The 19,138-nt window shown below is 44.7% G+C and overlaps 2 protein-coding genes and 1 pseudogene across 2 annotated transcripts; all 3 read left to right on the plus strand.

Annotated features, from left to right (window-relative positions):
- The first annotated feature begins 955 nt into the window (after positions 1-955).
- Positions 956-1,565, plus strand: LOC127341521 (pathogenesis-related protein 1-like). Its single transcript, XM_051367392.2, has one exon. The coding sequence runs from the start codon at positions 993-995 to the stop codon at positions 1,494-1,496; it is 504 nt and encodes a 167-aa protein (XP_051223352.1). The 5' UTR covers positions 956-992; the 3' UTR covers positions 1,497-1,565.
- Positions 1,566-3,188: 1,623 nt separating this feature from the next.
- Positions 3,189-3,959, plus strand: LOC127341512 (pathogenesis-related protein 1-like). The gene has a single exon (XM_051367383.2). It carries the CDS (start codon positions 3,242-3,244, stop codon positions 3,746-3,748), a length of 507 nt encoding a protein of 168 aa, XP_051223343.1. The 5' UTR covers positions 3,189-3,241; the 3' UTR covers positions 3,749-3,959.
- A 12,900-nt stretch (positions 3,960-16,859) lies between these two features.
- LOC127341537 (pathogenesis-related protein 1-like) lies at positions 16,860-17,542 on the plus strand (annotated as a pseudogene).
- The last annotated feature ends 1,596 nt before the right edge of the window (positions 17,543-19,138 follow it).

Here is a 19,138-nt window from a genome sequence, read left to right on the forward strand (position 1 = left end):
CGTAAAATGAACACATGGAAGGCTTTTATAATTTTATGACCAATTTTAGATATATGAAAGAGAAAAATCACTATAATTGCTCATTAAGATGCAAATTGGATCATGCACGCTCCCAAACAAAAATATCAATAGGAGAATCAACCTGTGCTTGGATGGTTAGGAGGAAAGTGGTACCCCAGCCCATCAGAGTTCAAATCGCAAATTTGACACTTTGGTGTCTCATAGAAAGGCGGAATATTTGTTCCGTGGGAGGTGACATTTCCGTCAACATCGAGAGGCATGTGGTGAATTCGTCAATCTCAAGATCCGCTAGATCAGGTTTCTTCGACGCAGTCTCTCAGAGATGCTCATAGGGGTAGGGTGTGCGTGCATGCGTTAATAGGGGTGAATGTGTGCGCGTATGTGTAACCGTCTTTGATTGTACTATGTTTCGTAAAAAAAAATCAACAGCTAATTGTACGGCACACAGCTGCAAGACTGCTGAAGCTAGCGATATGCGATCCTCACGTCGGGATTAGAAACGATCGCTCCGCTTAGATTTTCTTTTGCCTTTTCCCTGCACCAACCGACAGTTGAATCAGTGTACTAAACTACTACCACACAAGATGAATTGACAGAGTAATCTGCTGAGAAGCTAGCTAGTTTTAGACCTGCCAATATTAATACATGTTTTTTTAAACATTTTGCACAATTCCACGACCCATGTTGAATTTTTGTAACTAGGTCTCTGGCTACTTTATCCTAATGATGAGGTCTCCGGTTACTGATTGGCTTAAACTTGCGACTATTGGAATTTGCCCACTAGATCAAGATTTCTTTTTTCCTTCCCACTTGAATCAAGTATAATAACTCCAAACTTACCTGTTTAGAGAAGCTACCCATCAAGGTAGCGTGGACAGTAGTATAAATACACAACTCACCGTGGCAGCCCATCTCATCCACCCTCATACCCACATTTATTGCCTTGACTTTTTAGAGAGGCATAGCCGCAGATGGAGTACTCGATGAAGCAGCTGGCTGCAGTGATGCTCTTAGCTCTCGCGTATGCCATGATCGTCACCGCCCAGACCATGGAACAGGATATGGTGGATTCCCACAACGTGGTACGCGCCAACGTCAGTGTGCCGCCAGTGTCGTGGGACCCCACGGTGGCGGCGTACGCAGAGGCGTGGGCGGAGAAGCGCCGTGCCGACTGTTTGGTGGAAAACTCTCCGCAGGGCCGTCCATACGGAGAGAACATCGTCGGGGCCAACGGGACCGAATGGAACCATGTCGATGCCGTGAACTTTTGGGTGTTGGAAAAGCAGTACTACGACCATGCCACCAACACCTGCTCAGCGCCTCCCGGTGAGTCGTGTGATGCATACACTCAGCTGGTGTGGAGGGACACGAAGTTCATTGGCTGCGCCGGTGTCATTTGCGATGGCGACGTTGGCGTCTTTCTCATCTGCAGCTACGACCCACCGGGCAACGTGGTGGGGCAGAGTCCATACTAGGCTACCTACGTAATAAGCATGTGGCTACACATGCATGTATGCTAGTACCGTGTTGCATAAATAAATAATGGACATAATGGACACTTCAAGGGTTCTCGGACTGATGACACCCACGTTTGTGTTTGTGTGGGTGGATTCCCTCCTCCCCTCCTCCATTTCACTCTTGTATTGTTCCGGGTTTTGATTGTTTTCTTTTCTATTACTTGTGACTGAATTTTTATTTTGTTTGTGTTTGAGCTTGTTATTATGAATATGTCTGAGGTTTGATATGGACAGATTTCTAGTTAAGTTGACATGGAAAAAACCCAATAAAAGGTAGATCCATATAGCAGTTCAAAGAGTACATTAGTAATTTGGATTATACATTCCTGATCTACATAAAACAATAGAAAAACTAAAATCAGATAATAAAGAAACGCCCCTTCTTCCCGAAGTAGAAGATAGGCTCTTCCCCTCTCTCTTCTTCCTTCGACTCTCCCTGACCTAGACCTCAGATGGTACAGAAAAGAAGGGGCGTTTCTCTATTGCAGGCTGCAGCAGGGGAGAAGCACAGGAGAAGTTCAGACATTGTGTAGAAGAACACATAGCCTGGTGCATTCAAAACCGAGCAACCAGAAGATGATCAACGGATTCGATGCATTGCCGCTTCTACTTACGCCTTTGGGAAAAGGCTAACGAGAGATTTGATATTCCTTTCATTCACACCAACTCTTGGGCGAATCTTTCCTTCACGGAATGGTGGAACTTGATATCCTCGGGACAAAACTGTAGGGGGTGGCATCACTTGCCATGCTCATTATATGGGAGACTTGGAATGAGAGAAATGATAGAGTGTTCAAGAACAAGCGTGCTACGTCGCAAGTCATCTTTGATAGGATTACAAAAGAAGCAAGCCTTTGGGTGGTAGCCGGTGCTAAGAGTTTGAGTCAATTGATGCCGCGAGAGTGATTTGTAATAATTATATTCGAACCTTTTTTCTTTCTTGTGAACTCCTTTCTTAATCAATGAATGGGCAAAGCTTTTGCCCTCGTTAAAAAAAAAACCGAGCAACCGATTCTGGTTCATGACAAACGTGCACGGTCGAGCAGGATAACTTTATCTGCGTGTACGAGAACCTGCAGTGTTGAGGAACAGACAAAGCTGTGGTTTCTCAACAGCAACGAAATAAATGTCTGCTCTTCAAGGAAAGGCAATAGTTCATGTTGAAAATTATATAAATCTGAAGAGACGAGAACAGCGAATGCATAAAAGTGTACGGACTTCTTACCGTGAGTTCCCAAGGAGAATTTGCTGTTCCAGAACATTTATGCACTAAACCCTAACACTTATTATGGATCACATGGACTATTACAAATTTAATTTGGGATCCAAATTGTCTCTGAAACAGGGCATGTACAAGCCAGTACTGCATCCAGGATTCCGACTGGCTAGTGAGTTACAGCAGCTGCGGCAGTAGCCATGTATATGAAAACTAGGTCTCTGGGTACTTTATCCTAACGATGAAGTCTCCGATTACTGATTGGGTTGAACTTTTCTACTATTGGAATTTGCCCACCAGGTCAAGATTTCTTTTTTTCCTTCCCACTTGAATCATGTATAATAACTCCAAGCTTACTTGCTTAGAGAAGCTACCCATCAAGGTAGCGTGGACAGTAGTATAAATACACAACTCACCGTGGCAGCCCATCTCATCGACCCTCATACCCACACTTATTGCCTTGACTTTTTAGGGAGGCATAGTGTAGATGGAGTACTACTCAATGAAGCAGCTAGCGGTAGTGATGCTCTTAGCTCTCGCGTCTGCCATGATCGTCACCGCCCAGAACATGGAACAAGACATGGTGGATGCCCACAACGCGGTACGCACTAACGTCAGTGTGCCGCCAGTGTCATGGGACCCCACGGTGGCTGCGTACGCAGAGGCGTGGGCGGAGAAGCGCCGTGCCGACTGTTTGGTGGAATTCTCTCCACAGGGCCGTCCATACGGAGAGAACATCGTCGGGGCCAACGGGACCGAATGGAAGGGGGTCGACGCCGTGGACTTTTGGGTGTTGGAAAAGCAGTACTACGACCATGCCACCAACACCTGCTCAGCGCCTCCCGGCGAGTCGTGTGATGCGTACACTCAACTGGTGTGGAGGGATACGAAGTTCATTGGTTGCGCCGGTGTCATTTGCGATGGCGACGTTGGCGTCTTTCTCATCTGCAGCTACGACCCACCGGGCAACGTGGTGGGACAGAGTCCATACTAGGCTACCTACGTAATAAGCATGTGGCTACACATGCATGTATGCTAGTAGCGTGTTGCATAAATAAATAATGGACACTTCAAGGGTTCTCGGACTGATGACACCCACGTTTGTGTTTGTGTGGGTGGATTCCCTCTTCCCATCCTCCATTTCACTCTTGTATTGTTCCGGGTTTTGATTGTTTTCTTTTCTATTACTTGTGACTGAATTTTTATTTTGTTTGTGTTTGAGCTTGTTATTATGACTATGTCTGAGGTTTGATATGGACAGATTTCTAGTTAAGTTGACATGGAAAAAACCCAATAAAAGGTAGATCCATATAGCAGTTCAAAGAGTACATTAGTAATTTGGATTATACATTCCTGATCTACATAAAACAATAGGATAACTAAAATCAGATAATAAAGAAACGCCCCTTCTTCCCGAAGTAGAAGATAGGCTCTTCCCCTCTCTCTTCTTCCTTCGACTCTCCCCGACCTAGACCTCAGATGGTACAGAAAAGAAGGGGCGTTTCTCTATTGCAGGCTACAGCAGGGGAGAAGCACAGGAGAAGTTCAGACATTGTGTAGAAGAACACATAGCCTGGTGCATTCAAAACCGAGCAACCGATTCTGGTTCATGACAAACGTGCACGGTCGAGCAGGATAACTTTATCTGCGTGTACGAGAACCTGCAGTGTTGAGGAACAGACAAAGCTGTGGTTTCTCAACAGCAACGAAATAAATGTCTGCTCTTCAAGGAAAGGCAATAGTTCATGTTGGAAATTATATAAATCTGAAGAGATGAGAACAGCGAATGCATAAAAGTGTACGGACTTCTTACCGTGAGTTCCCAAGGAGAATTTTCTGTTCCAAAACATTTATGCACTAAACCCTAACACTTATTATGGATCACATGGACTATTACAAATTTAAATTGGGATCCAAATTGTCTCTGAAACAGGGCATGTACAAGCCAGTACTGTATCCAGGATGCCGACTGGCTAGTGAGTTACAGCAGCTACGGCAGTAGCCATGTATATGAAAATTAAAATGAATGCCCATCATTATGAAATCATGGGCCAACTGGTTTCATAACAGTCTCAGTAAAGTATAAGAAAACAAAATGCCAAGAAAAGCAGTACACAGTTGAAAGAAGCAAATGGTCCGTGGTACGTTACTACAAAGCCATGTAAAACACATCAAAAGCACACCAATACAAGATTTTGCAAGTTGTTTTATTTTTCTTTGCTGTAAACACAAAGTAGCAGCAGAAAAGTGAACCAGTTGGAACATGAGATGTAGCAGCAGTCGTCGAACCTTTGACAAGAGGAGCGGCGAGTCTTCCTTCCGGCGAGCTACACATGTAGCCAACAGCCTGCATCAACAAAAGTTAACCTACTAGCTAATATTCATGAGGAAACGAGTACTAGTGCAAATAAAGGTTGGCAGTTGAGTGACTCACATACACTTTTATCAGTTTATGGATCAACAAGCAGAAGCAGCTGTCAATATCGGAGAGTATGCCGGACTCGGTGGCCCACAGTACGGATTCTAGGACATTGGCGCAGCAATGTGAAGAACTCCAGGGACTGAGACTGAGATGATTTCTTGAAAGTCTAAATGCTGGAGGTTCACGAGGAACTCAATGCCATGTGGGGGCACCTGTCATGCTGTTGAGGTTGACTAGGTACAAATTTTTCCAGAATCGCTATAGCACCTTCCTCCATCTCTAGCCGCTCCAGATGAGGAAGGTCTCTTAACGAACCTTGAGGCTGGGGAACATCAGCTGCTCTCCACTGAAAACTTCGGACAAAAATAGCCCCGTCAAATTTGACAACCTAGAAAGGTATTGCGGAGGGTCCTCTATCAGCCGTGACAAAGATAGACGCAGTGAATACAAGTTTTGACTTACAGCTTCAAAAGATTCTTCGTCTAACTGGCCCCTCAAACTTAGCTTTTGCATGTTTGCCGGGCGGGCATTGAACCAGCTGAGAACCTCGTTGTCATCACTTGCAATCACATTCAGGTAGGAAAACTGCATCGGAACTAAAATTGTCTTCACATTGAATAACCTTTCACTTGCCTAGCTCAGCTCCCCAGTTCTCTTAGAGTAGATCGAATCAGCAAACAAAATTTCCTAATTTCTTGGAGTAGATCGAATCAGCAAACAAATCCTGCACCCCGAGCCAAATCGCTCAGTTAAAATCAAGTGCCGATCCATACACACGCGGCGCGGCTAAGGCGTCAACAAAACGGCAGGCGACCTCAACCATCTGTGCACACGCATTTTTCGATAAAGATCATATATTAATATCACGTAGATAACAATTGCACCCAGCCTCTGCAATAACATCATGTCTTAATGACATAAAAAATGCACACAGTCAAAAAAAGAGAAAAAAATTACAAAAAGAAAAATCCCGCTACAGAGATCCATAACTTGAAACAGCAACACTGACCCCAAGTATCATTCCAAGTCAGATTTTATTGTCTTGTATATGAGAGTTTCAGCTCCTAGCTCCTGTAGTCTGCTTGAAAATATCTGCTTCTTCTTATTTATACCTCATTTGCCTTGTCTGTCATATTCATCTGAAGAAGAGGTGGAGGGGCTGACGGAAAGGTATTAGGAGCACGGCCGGGATTCTTGAGAGCACGGTGCCGAAGGCCCAGATGTGGTGTCGTTCGGGTGCTGCTAGGGTAGGCGGAGAAGGAGCACAACTTCCCGTCCGGTGCCATCGCCTCTTCAAAAACGTCATGTACCACCTCTTCTCCGTGTTCGCGTGGCTCGTCACTCTTGATGGCCTTGAGAGCGGCGCTCTCTTCTGCTTCCGCGCGGCCGGCCACTTGGTAGAGAACTCCCGCTCCCCTCCCATGCGTCCTCGAATGCGCGCACGTGCGGCAACTCAACTGCCCTTCCCCGGCGAAATGTGGGACGTGTGAGAGAAGAGAATACATTTTTCTATTGCTTTGTGGCTAAGGTCAGACTAACTCGTCGTGAGTATTTTATGGTGAGCATAGTAGCCTCTCAAGCCAAGCTTGGAATAACACCCAGGTGACGAAATTTAAGATATAGTTGTACAAGTAGCAAACAGTTGAAAAAAATGCTCACCGACTACCATGACACACGATGAATCAACGGAGTAACATGTGTTATGAACGCGATAAGCAAATAACGAAAAACAAACAAGAACAGGAGAATGGAACACTAGATTTTACAACCAAGAGAGGGAAAAACAAGAGCGCCGGCCAGGGAAACTTCACTATATAAAGAGTATTTACAAACGTCGTGAATTATCTTATGAAGTGTTTGATCCTAGCCGACAGCAACATACAAGAGGCACAAATAGACAGAAACAACGATCCATAAGAATTCACCCCGAGCCTCTCCTCTCTTCGCTTCATCTTTAGCCATCTTATTGAATTTGAATTACAGCTATCACAATCTGCTCGGTAAGCTAATCTCAACCTGCCAATAAAAACAATTTGTTTTTACCGTTCGCATGATGCGACGACGCATGCTAGATTTTTGTAAGTACATGTCCAGTTACATTTTCCTTACTATTGTTAAGCTTCATGCACTAGCCACTTGAACCAAAAGTCCGAACTGATGGAAAGGGCTAGGCAATCTACTTGTACACGTCAACACCCCCTCTCACATGTGACGGGGAGACGAGAGGACAAGTCAACACATGTAGAGAGGCAAAGAGGCAGCGGAAGGCTGGAACCACACGGCAGGAGAGGCAGCAGAAGGCCGGGACCACACGCCACACGGCAGGAGGCTGTGGGGAGAGGAGATAATTTTTAGAATAAATTGAGAAAGCCAGGGTTTGAACTCGAGACCTGGGGCTCTGATACCATGTTAAGCTTCATGCACTAGCCACTTCAACCAAAAGTCCGAACTGATGAAAAAGGTTAGGCAATCTACTTGTACACGTCAACAACTATGATATCTCCATTTACTGATTGGATTGAACTTTTCTACTGTTGAAATTTAATCCAGTAACTACGCCGAGATACACTTTTTTTCTGTTTGAAGTAAGTATAATAACTCCAAACTTAGCTGCTTAGACTAGCCACAATGGGAGTATCATAAGTAGTATCATGCATACCATGTTGGTAAAAATCTGATGTGGCACATCAATTAATGAGGTAAGAGATTAGAGTGGTATCATAATATGATACCGTATCATAGCACGGAAAACTAGAAAACTTAATAGCAAACACATCATGTACACACATTTGCATTTAGATTCTACAAAACATTAAATATGATGATACTATGATACTATCTTATGATATTATGCATTGTGGGGTTAGTATCATAAAATAGTATCATGTGCATGATACTAGTGCATGATACTTCCTATTGTGACTAGTCTTAGAGGAGCTACCCATCGAGCTAGCTGGTGCACTAGTGTAAATACACAACTCACATACACAGCTCCATTGTTTTGACTCCAAGCTTAGATTTTATTTTGCCTTTTTTTTTTCCTGCGCCAACAGTTTAACTTAATTGGCACAAGCCAAGTTTAAGGGAAGCCAAGTCATGTATAGTGTGAAGTACAACTTTTAACTTGTCTTTTTCTTCTTACACTTGTTTAACTGTAATGATATTTTGATGATGCCTCACTTGAGACATTGTGGTACAAGTTGCAACTGGTTGAATGCTCACCGTTGAGTTAGTGCACTAATTAAACTACCGTGACACACGGTAAATCCGCGGAGTGATCTGCTTGGTAAGCTAATTCGTCTCAACCTGCCGGTAAATATATTTGTTTTTCACAGTTTGCACAATCAAGCCTACACGCGCATTCATATGTATGCAGCGGACGAAGCATGCTTGTTTTTCTTTGGTTCCTGCCGAGCCTATCCATACTAGGGAAGACTCATTAGAACGAAAAGTCTTTTTCAAATTGAGGGATTTGAGAAAAGACGATCGTCTTTTCCATTTTCTTCTAGGGATCCAGTGATCGACGAGTGCGTGCTGATCTGCAATCGAGCCTTCACGAATCACAGGATAGGCAGTTTTCATAGGAAAAAGCAAATAGTACTATCAATTAATTAGCAAGGGTTATGCTTCCTTTGGCGATAAGTACCAGCGGGGTTTGGAAGTTTAAGGCAAGCTCAGTCTTTTTCTTCTTACACTTGTTTATCGTCAGCTGGGCAGGCCAATGCCTCGTCATGAAATTTTGATGATGCCATTTGAGCCATTTTTGTAGAAGTAGCAAATATTTGAATGACAAATGAAACCGCTTAATCAATGTACTGTACTAAACTATCACCGCACGTGATATATCGGTAGACTAATCTGCTGCGCGGCAAGCTATTTCTCATCCGGCCAATGAATTTTTTATTTCACAGTTTGCACAATTCCATGACTCATGTTGGATTTTTGTAAATATGTTTCTGGTTATTTTTTCTCTAACGATGATGATGTCTTCGATTACTTATTTGTTTGAACTTTTGGAATATTAGAGTTTGCCTAATACTTGGAGAATTTTTTTTCCATTTGAATCAAGTATAATTACTTCAAGCTTAGCTTCTTATACAAGCTACCCGTCAAGATAGCTTGTGCACTAGTTTAAATATACAACTCACCGTGGCTGCCTTTAATATGTTCGATGCCGTTAATATTTGTAGCAGTACCACGTTCATGCCACCAACACCTGCTCTACGCCTCTCGATCAGTCGTGTGAGCACTACACGCAGGTGGTGTGGAGGGACACGAAGGCCATTGGCCGCGCCGGTGTCGTTTGTGATGGCAACGCTGACGTGTTTATCATTTGTAGCTACAGCCCACCGGGCAACGTGGTGGGCCAGACTCCATACTAGTCTACGTACATAGTATGCATGTGGCTACACACGCATATACGCTAGCGGTGTGTTGTACAAATAAATATCTTAAGGACACCCCTAGAGGGCTCAGATGACCAATAATTCACTAAATTCTTGATTAAAACCCACATTTTGTGTTTGTGTGGGTAGAATCCCTTCCACTCTTGTATCCTTCTGGGATATGATTGCTTTTGTATTTTTCCTATAACTTGTGGCTTTGTTTGTACTTGTTCGTATTTCAGCTTGTTATTATGATTGTAAGATGTTTGGGGTGGATGGGTTTCTAGCTTAGTTGGCATCGAAAAAAAACCCAACGAAAAGATAGATCGATATAGCTGTTGAAAGAGTACCTTACTATCTTGGCTTATAAACAAGACATAAAAGAAATAAAATCAAATAAAAAAGCAAACGCCACTTCTTCCCGAAGTAGAACATAGGCTCTTCCGCTCTCTCTTCTTCCCCCCCCCCCCCCCCCGACTCTACCTGACCTTAGACATCATATGGTACATAATAGAAAGAGGGATATGGATTCCGCAACAAATACTAAACTAGGTGATTAGGTATGACCTTGTGCATGCATCAACATCGTTCTGGTGCAAGGTTATCCCCATTGAAATGAGGGAGATATGACCTTGTGCACGTATGAGCTCATGAGAGGAGACACCAAATCCGTAACAGTACTCACGGCCAGTGTAATCTAAGCGCGAGAATACCCGTCGGCTGCGTTGCATGGAGCCGTCTTCGTCCAAGGTTGAGGTGGAGGGGCCAGGGAGCGGTCTGAGGAGCTGCGTGCATTGCTTAGTCGGGATTCGTTAGGGCATGGTGCCAGAGGCCAGAGGTGAAGGTGTGCATTCCAAGTTTCCAACGCAACAACAGATTGTGACGTGGTGTTCATTCCGCGGTCTGCTGAGGTAGACGGAGTAGCTAGGAGCACAACTTCCCGTCCTGCGCCACCAGCCCTGCCGCGCTCCCCAGCTGCTTGTCCGCGTCCGCGTGAAAACTTACATTATAGAGGGAAGTATGCTCACGTTGTGCCAATGTCATCGTCAGATTTATAGGGTGAGAAGTAACCGCTCAAGCCAAGCTTAGTTCCAAAGGGAGAAAAAGAGCCAACGACCAGCTGGCTGCTTTCAAAATATGCTGAGCGTGCAACTAATGTTAGACACAAGGATGATTGATGGCACTAGAGCCATATATCTGCCAGAATACCAAGTTTAGTTCCAAAGAAAAAGAAGGAGCTAGCATGTAGTTATCCATCAATATGCTTGTTTATTTTTTGAGGTAGAAGAAGCCACGATGGAGGTAGGACCGTAGGTGAAGCCACGACCTGGTTAAGCTAGAGCTGGAAGGAAATGATCGTGCTCTCGTTTCTTATTTCTTTTACATTGTTACACAAGCCGTCAAGGGTGTTGGCGTGCCAGGATATATACAATCGATCCATCCAACCCCCCGCTTAGATTTTCTTTTGACTTTTTTTTACCACAATTTGGCACAAGAAAAGCTTAACTCGTTTTGTTTACTAGGACAATGCCCGCGCGTTGCTGCGGATAAGCAAAATATGTTCACTTGGAAAATAAAAAGAAAGCTTCTAACCTGTGATAGCTTCTCCGTCAAAATAAACTCAAACCCATAGAAGACTCCATACAAGTGAAAACTCCCACACAAACGCCACAACATACATAGCGAGGCTTCAGCGGGTGGCAGCCTCCTTATATGATTAGAAGCCATCGAGCGAGTCCATGGATGGTCACTCTGAAATCCCCACGGGGCTAATTGATCACCGGTCGATATCAACCTGCTTCACACAACGCTAATCATCACGAGAAGGGGCTTCACACATGAATTGTATCAATGATGTTTGTCCGAGTGGAAACAAGCCAGTACAAACGCGTTGCTCCGAAGGCGAGACAAAAGGATGCGGACAACAAGGCGACCAAAAAACTGCCCGAGCATTGCAACCAAAAAACTGACGCAGCCCAACCTTTACTTGGTTTGATTTTTGGAGAAAAGTTATATTGAAAAATTGCTACTAATGTTTGTAATGGTTTGGCATTGGATCAAAAACCCTATGAAAAATTCCATTTTTTGAATTTTGAACCTCCAAATAATTCAAAGACATTATATGTGTATTTGAAACAAAAATCAAACAATTAGAAGTTACCTTTTAGCTGCCTTCCCTCAATGAACGTCTGAAATCAGAATTTGTAGTAAGTCACAAGCAGTGAGCCAACTTTGTTTCAGTTTTGAAGACGCGCATAGCTAGCGAAATCTGGTCTTAACGGAAAACTGATAAGCAGGGGCAACCCCATCTCTCATATGCAGGAATCCACTCGCAGGACCACATGGTATCATCTATTTCACCACGCAGTATCACATTGCAAGAGCCACGATAGTCACAAAATAATAGGGGGCAAGCCAAATAATTTCAATATGCACAGAACTTAAAGCCTCGAGAAAGATTTAGTTTTTTTTTTTAGAAATGGGGGAAATCCCCGGCCTCTGCATCCAAAGGATGCACATAGCCTTTTATTGCATCATCCAAAAAGAGTAAATAGTTGTGAATACAAAACGCTCACAGGTTCATGGATCGGCTAAAGTTGCGACATGAATCAACCATCTAAAAAGTGAAAACAAAGACCATCGAGAAAGATTTAGTGAAGCACCACACTTATCTCCGCGCCCCTACACTGCGACCAGCAATGAGCTGAGCTTCAGCTTTGACGTCTGTGAACGTGACCTGGATGTCTGCCTCCGTGGGACTCTCACGGCTTGACTTGGGGCAGGTTCAACCGTTCAGGCCACGCTCCATGATAAAGTAGACTTAGTGCTTAGCGGAGGCTGCGCTAGATCAGCTGCCGAGCGGCGTGGCAGACGCGGCCACCAAGTCAATTCAAACACCGATTACGTCGCCGCCAATGAAGTGAAGGACCGACTGTACCCTCTTGACCGCGTTCAGATCCACGGCGATCGTGGAGATTATCGATCGCGCCATTCGCGCGTTGGTTATCGGCTTGTCGCTGAAAATGGTGAGCCGGCGGCGGTCTCACCTCGCCCTCGTAGCTTGTCGCAGGCCATTGCGAGCTGCCGGCCGCGTGGCTCCTCAAGCAGCCCGACGCCCAGCTTCAAGGAAGTAGTCAAAGCGGGCCGCCGGCCGGCTATTTGATCAGTCGCGCCGCGCGTGGGGTGCAGCTAAGCGAACTGGAAGTTCGATCGGATGGAAGCCGGACTCTGCGACATCTGGTTTGGAGCGTACGCTCGATCTGGTTCGACCTAAACTCCGTCTCTCTTGAATCGTACGAAGTGCAGCTGACGTACGATACGAAGCTTTAGATGAAGAATTGGACGAACGAAACGGACCATAGCAACAAAGATGCATCAGAGTTTGCTGTGGTGGCCACGGGTGAACGGAGAGGAAAAGCAGACGATGACATCATAACTGTCGTTTTCCCTTGTGCCGCTGCTCTGCATGCTCAAACGGCGTCGCTAGTCGCTACCGCGGCCGAGTGCCCTAAAACTGCGCGCAACGCCGTACTATGGCCTCACAAAAAGCCGTCACACTACGCCCTTGCCTCGAGGGGGCGAGGTAGGACCGTAGGAGGCAACGGCGTTGGGAGGATGCCGGAGAATTAGGACAAAGTGGCGGACGATGGCTCATCGGGTGGTTGCATCTGAAAGTGGCGGGGACAGCTGATCGGGCTGTTGCATCGGCAGATTCGTGATGGCTGCTGGTAGGGGATTGAACGGCATGCCGCAGCGTTGTCGTCCGTCTGTGGACCGTGGGCGTCTCGTCGTGGGGTTTCGAGGAGCCTTCCACCGGCGTGTCCTGTCCTTGGTTCCCCATCATCTGCACCATCTACTCCTCTCTCCGCATCAGCCTCGATGACGATCGGTGGCATCCAGCTGATGTAGGACAAGTGGACAACATTGGAAACGAAACCAGGCCATCTGTTTCGGCGTCGGCGTCCTGTACCCGGCCTCCGGCATCATAGATGGCAAGTACCATCTCGGCTCCCTGGCGACCGACGAGCGCTTGATGCAACGGCTCAGGACGACGTACGTGTTGCGGAGACGTTGCTTTGTTGGAGGCAATGAGAAGTTTTCGTGGGGTTCGATCTCATCGTGGTCGCTATATAATAGTAGGTTCACGATGTGGATACGATGGATTGGACTCCAACACGAACAGACCCTACCGAACACGTGAGGGACGATGTAACCGAACGACGGACGATGCAACCGAACGACGGACGACGAAAACTAACCGTACCATACCACGGAAACACTTCTCCCTTTATTATTAGGTATAGATACGGTGATGACATTTTGATGATGCCTTGTGATGACATTTTGATGATGCCACTTGAGGCCGGTACAAGTAGCAACCAGTTGAATATTCACAGCTGAATCAGTGCACTAATTAAATTACAATGAAACACGGAGTAATCTGAATGGTAAGCTAATTCGTCTCAACCTGCCTTTTTTTTGGGGGACCTGGCCGGCTAAGCAAGTCATAGAGGCAGCACGTACACACACGTATGTTCATATTAGGAATACAAATATTTACTCACAATTTGAAAAACATGGCACACCGACGAGCGCCCCTACCACCGCCGGCGCCGCCCGCACCACCCGAGGCCGCTGCCTCCATTGCCAGAGCTCTCCCCGACTAGCGGGGGCAGCAAGGTCCCCACCGCCGCGGTCCTTGACAGCTGCGCGTGGGCTTTGCCGGCGGGCTCCTCTTAGCGGCGGCGATGGAGAAGGGGACAGATGGGGAGGGGTAGCTAGCTAGGGTTTTCGGCGCCACCCGTGTCGACCAGAGCGGAGCGATGCGGGGGCCTTTTTTTTCCCTCCCGCTTCAGCCTTTTCCTTGCAAAATACCTACGCAATGGCCTCCAATCTATACTGGGAAATGTAAAAATACCCTCTGAACCATTAACTTTTCACTATGAAATTTAATCTAAATCTATATAAAATATTCAGTGAACTTTCTTTGATCCGAAATATCTGCAAATTACAATTGTGATTACTTTAATTCTTATATGGTACATAAACGAAATGTATGTAATTACGTGGGGGAAATTGGATAATAGAATATTATTCACATAAATTTTTTGTGTGTGATGAATTCACATAAAGTTACAGACGAACGTAATGAAAGCTACAAAGATGATGGGGTTCATTTCCACTAATTAGTTCATGTACGCAGCTTATGTGTAATTAACGATCTCAACTTATGTGTCTGGGTGTGTTTTCCTTTTTTATTTCCCCCTTACCTAATATGAAAACAAATCATACATGATGGACATGAACCTTGAGGTTAGTTTATTGTAAAAGTATAACTTTTCAATATTATATATATCTCCCTGTTTTTTGTAAGCAATGTAAAATCCTCCAAATTACTCCTTCAACATACAGTAAATAAGATATTGTTCCAATGTTAAATAGAGTAGAGCCCAAATTTCTTGAAGCCTTTTATTTAAATGTCCTCATAATGAGTCTTTGGTGAATCTAAAGGTATATTATCTGAATAAATATTTGCAACTGAATTAATTAAACATCCGTTGAATATATTCCCAATATTATACCTCTTGAATTTACGCAAATAATGTTAAACTCTGCTATATATTTGGCTAGTGGTGTATTTTTTTTTCCAAACTGAAGAGTACAAATGATTATATCTACCTCTATGCTTGTAAATTCAGTGGAACTATGGCCTCCATTTTAATTTTACTTTTCTTACCGATCGAGCATATCAGATAATAAATTCTTATATGAATGTGCCTTCACAATGACGCTATCTACCAATAATTTTGTGCATCCCATCCATGCATTGCCATCACCACCACCAAACGGGCGCGGCGTGGCGACACGCCGCTGCTTCCTACTAATAATTCCAAATTTAGCAGCTTAGAGGAGCTAGCCATCGAGCTAGCTGGTGCACTAGTGTAAATACGCAACTCATCGTCACGGCTCCATTGTTTTGAGTCGAAGCTTAGATTTTATTTTGCGCTTTTCTGCGCCAACAGTTTAACTTAATTGACACAAGATAAGTTTAAGTGAAGCCAAGTCATGTGTAGTGTAAAGTACAACTTTTAGCTTTTCTTTTTCTTCTTACACACGGTAATGATATTTTCATGATGCCTCGTGATGGCATTTTGATGATGCCACCTGATACATTGTTGTACAAGTTGTAACCAGTTGAACGCTTACAGTTGAATCAGTGCACTAATTAAACTACAGTGACACACGGTAAACCGGCAGAGTAATCTTCTTGGTAAGCTAATTCGTCTCAACTTGCTAGTAAACAACATTTTTTCGCAGTTTGCACAACTCCACGGCACATATTGGATTTAGTAGGACACACACGTATTGATATGTACATCCAGCGTATTCATATGTACATGCAGCGTTGAAGCATCCTTTTTTTTTGTTTGGTACTAGCCAGTAAGCTGAAGAGAAGACTCGTCTTTTAAAATTGAGGGATTTGAGAAAAGGCGATCGTCTTTTTCATTTCTTCTAGCGATCCAGTGATCGAGGAGTGTGTGATGATCTGCGATCTATTGGTGCCCATCAACTCATCAAAACGAAACGTATCGCTAATGATTTGTTTGTGCAAACAAAACACGCCACAAATGTTATTGTTGAGGGATTTGAGGAATGGCAATAGGAATTCTGCGCAGGTAGGGACCAGCGGGCCGGGTTTGGTTGCTGCGAAGGCGGATCATCCAACCCCGCTTAGATTTTCTTTTGACTTTTCCCCGCACCGGCCGAGAGTTGACCACAATTGGCATGGGGCGAAGTTTAAGGCAAGCGTAGTCTTTTCCTTCTTACACTTGTTTATGGTCAGATGGGCAGGCCAGCCTCGTCATGAAATATTGATGATGCCATTTGAGAAATTCTTGTGGAAGTAGTAAGTAATTAAATGCTTTTAAAATTATCATTACATATGATAAATTGGCAAATTAAGCTGCTTTCCCCAAAGCTAATTCTCATCTTGCCAATAAAAGCATATATTATATTTCTTTTCACGGTGTGCACAATTCCACGGTGCATGTTGGATTTTTGTAACTATGTCTCTGGTTACTTCTTCCTTACGATGAGGTTCCTAATTACTTATTGGGTTGAAGTTTTGGACTATTGGATTTTGCCTAGTATGTTGAGATATTCTTTTTTCTATTTGACTCAAGTATAATGACTCCAAGTTTAGCTACTTATAGAAGCTACCCGTCAAGCTAGCTTGTGCACTAGTATAAATACACAACTCACCTGGAAACCTATCTCATCACCTCACACAGACATACACATACTTATTTCCTTAAGTTTGTAGCAAGGCATGGCGCAGATGCAGTACTCACCGAAGCAGCTAGCTGCAGTGCTGATCTTAGCTCTCGCGTCCGCCATGATCGTCACCGCCCAGGACACGGTGCAGGAAATCCTGGACGCCCACAACACGGTGCGCGCCAACGTGGGCGTGCCACCACTGACGTGGGATGACACGGTGGCGACGTACGCAGATGCGTTCGCGCAGAAACGCAGCGCAGACTGCCTTCCTATATTCTCTCCACTGGGCCACCCATACGGAGAGAACGTCTTCGTGGGCACCGGTTCCGAATGGAATATGTTGGATGCCGTGAATTTGTGGGTGTCGCAGAAGTAGTACTACGACCACGCCACAAACACCTGCTCCGCGCCTTCCGGGCAGTCGTGTGATGCATACAAGCAGGTGGTGTGGAGGGACACAAAGGCCATAGGCTGCCAAGGTGTCGTCTGTGATGGCAACGCTGGCGTGTATATCATATGTGACTACAGCCCGCCGGGTAACGTGGTGGGGCAGACTCCATATTAGGCTACATAGATGCATGTACGCTAGCGGTGTGCCGCACAAATAAATAACTAAGGGACACTCCTGCTGATCGGCTGACCGTGAATTCACTAAATTCTCGGTCAACTGGTGACGTGTTCAGCGGGTTGAATCCCTCGTCCCTTTCACTCTTCTATGGTTTGGGATTTGATTGTTTTTTGCTATAACTTGTGGCTTGGTTTGTACTTGTTTGTATTTCAACTTGTTATTGTGATTGCATCTGAGACTGGACACGGATGGATTTCTAACTTAGTTGGCATGGAGGAAACCCAACAAAAAGGTAGATCGATATAACAGCTGAAAAAGTACGTTACTAACTTGTCTTATGAACAAAACAAAAAATAACTAAAATCAAATATTAAACCAAATGCATCTTCTTCCGCAAGTACAATATAGGCTCTTCCCTTCTCTCTTCTTCCGCCGACTCTACCTGATCTTCGAGCTTAGGGTGATAACATTTATGCCTCGTGATGACAACATCCCACTTGAGCTATTGTTATATAATTAGCAAACTTTTGAAAAAAAATACATTTTTTAAAGTGTGCACAATCATACCTACGCACGTATCCATATGTGTGCACCCTTGTGTTTCTTTGGTCCCTGCCGAGCCCATCCATGATACTAGGGAAGACTCATTAGAACAAATCGTCTTTTTAAATTTGAGAAAAGACGATCATCTCAGTCTGTCAATAAATACACTTTTTTTCCTACCATTTCAACCATTCCACAATAAATGTTGGATTTGTTAACTACATCTTCTGTAATATTTTCACAAAGATGAGGTCTCCAGTTTCTGCTAGGGTGAAACTTTTCAACTGTTGGAATTTGCTTAGTAGGTATGTCTAGATAATTTTTTTTTCAAATTGAATCAAGTATAATAGCTCCAAGCCTAGTCATTTGAGCCATTATTGTACAACAAGCAAACAGTTGAAAAAAGTGCTCGCTCTTCAATCGGTGCACTGAACTACCATGACATACGATGAATCGGCAGAATAATCTGCTAGGTAAGCTAATTTGTTTCAACCTACCAATAAATACACTGTTTTTCCTACCATTTGCACAACTCCACCAAATATGTTAAAAAAATTAACTACGTCTCCGGTTACATTTTCCCAACAATGAGGTCTCCAAGTGATCAGATTTTTTAACTACGTCCAGATAATATTTGTTTCCAAGTTGAATCAAGTATAATAAGTCTAAGAATAGCTACCTAGAAGATAACAGGACCTGGCTAAGCAAGCGACGCAGGAAGCTTAGGCTGGTGCCAACGCAGGCTGGAGGAGGGGCGCTACCGTCTGCGACGGGGCGAGAGGGAGGCGATAGGCGGGCGAGACGGCAGCGCGGGGCGGTGGATCCACCGTCCGGCGGTAGCGCCCGCTACCGCCCGCGTTGGGGGCGAGAGGGAGGCGACAGGCGGGCGAGAGGGGGGCGGCAGCGTTGGCAGCACGGGGCGACAGCGTGGGCGAGAGGGAGGGGGTAACGGCTAGCTGACGTGGCGCGATCTGATTCGTCCACGTCAGCTAGCCGTTGGGGTAGCCGTTGCTAGCTAATTTTTTTTGAAAAAAAGCAAAAAACCCCAAAATTTCATCCCCACCCCCTATAAATACCCCCCATATGGTTTCACTCACTCCATACCCATTTCATCTCATTCATCTCCTTCACTCTCTCATATCTTCTCCACCATGTCTGGTTGGACTCCAGATATGACCTCGTTCACGG

Source organism: Lolium perenne, chromosome 1 (genome assembly GCF_019359855.2).
Source record: "Lolium perenne isolate Kyuss_39 chromosome 1, Kyuss_2.0, whole genome shotgun sequence".
NCBI lineage: Eukaryota > Viridiplantae > Streptophyta > Magnoliopsida > Poales > Poaceae > Lolium > Lolium perenne.

What these genes read in the sequence shown, in the direction of transcription:
- LOC127341521 (XM_051367392.2), top strand. Translation starts at nt 993, where the DNA reads ATGGAGTACTCGATGAAGCAGCTGGCTGCAGTGATGCTCTTAGCTCTC.
- LOC127341512 (XM_051367383.2), top strand. Translation starts at nt 3,242, where the DNA reads ATGGAGTACTACTCAATGAAGCAGCTAGCGGTAGTGATGCTCTTAGCT.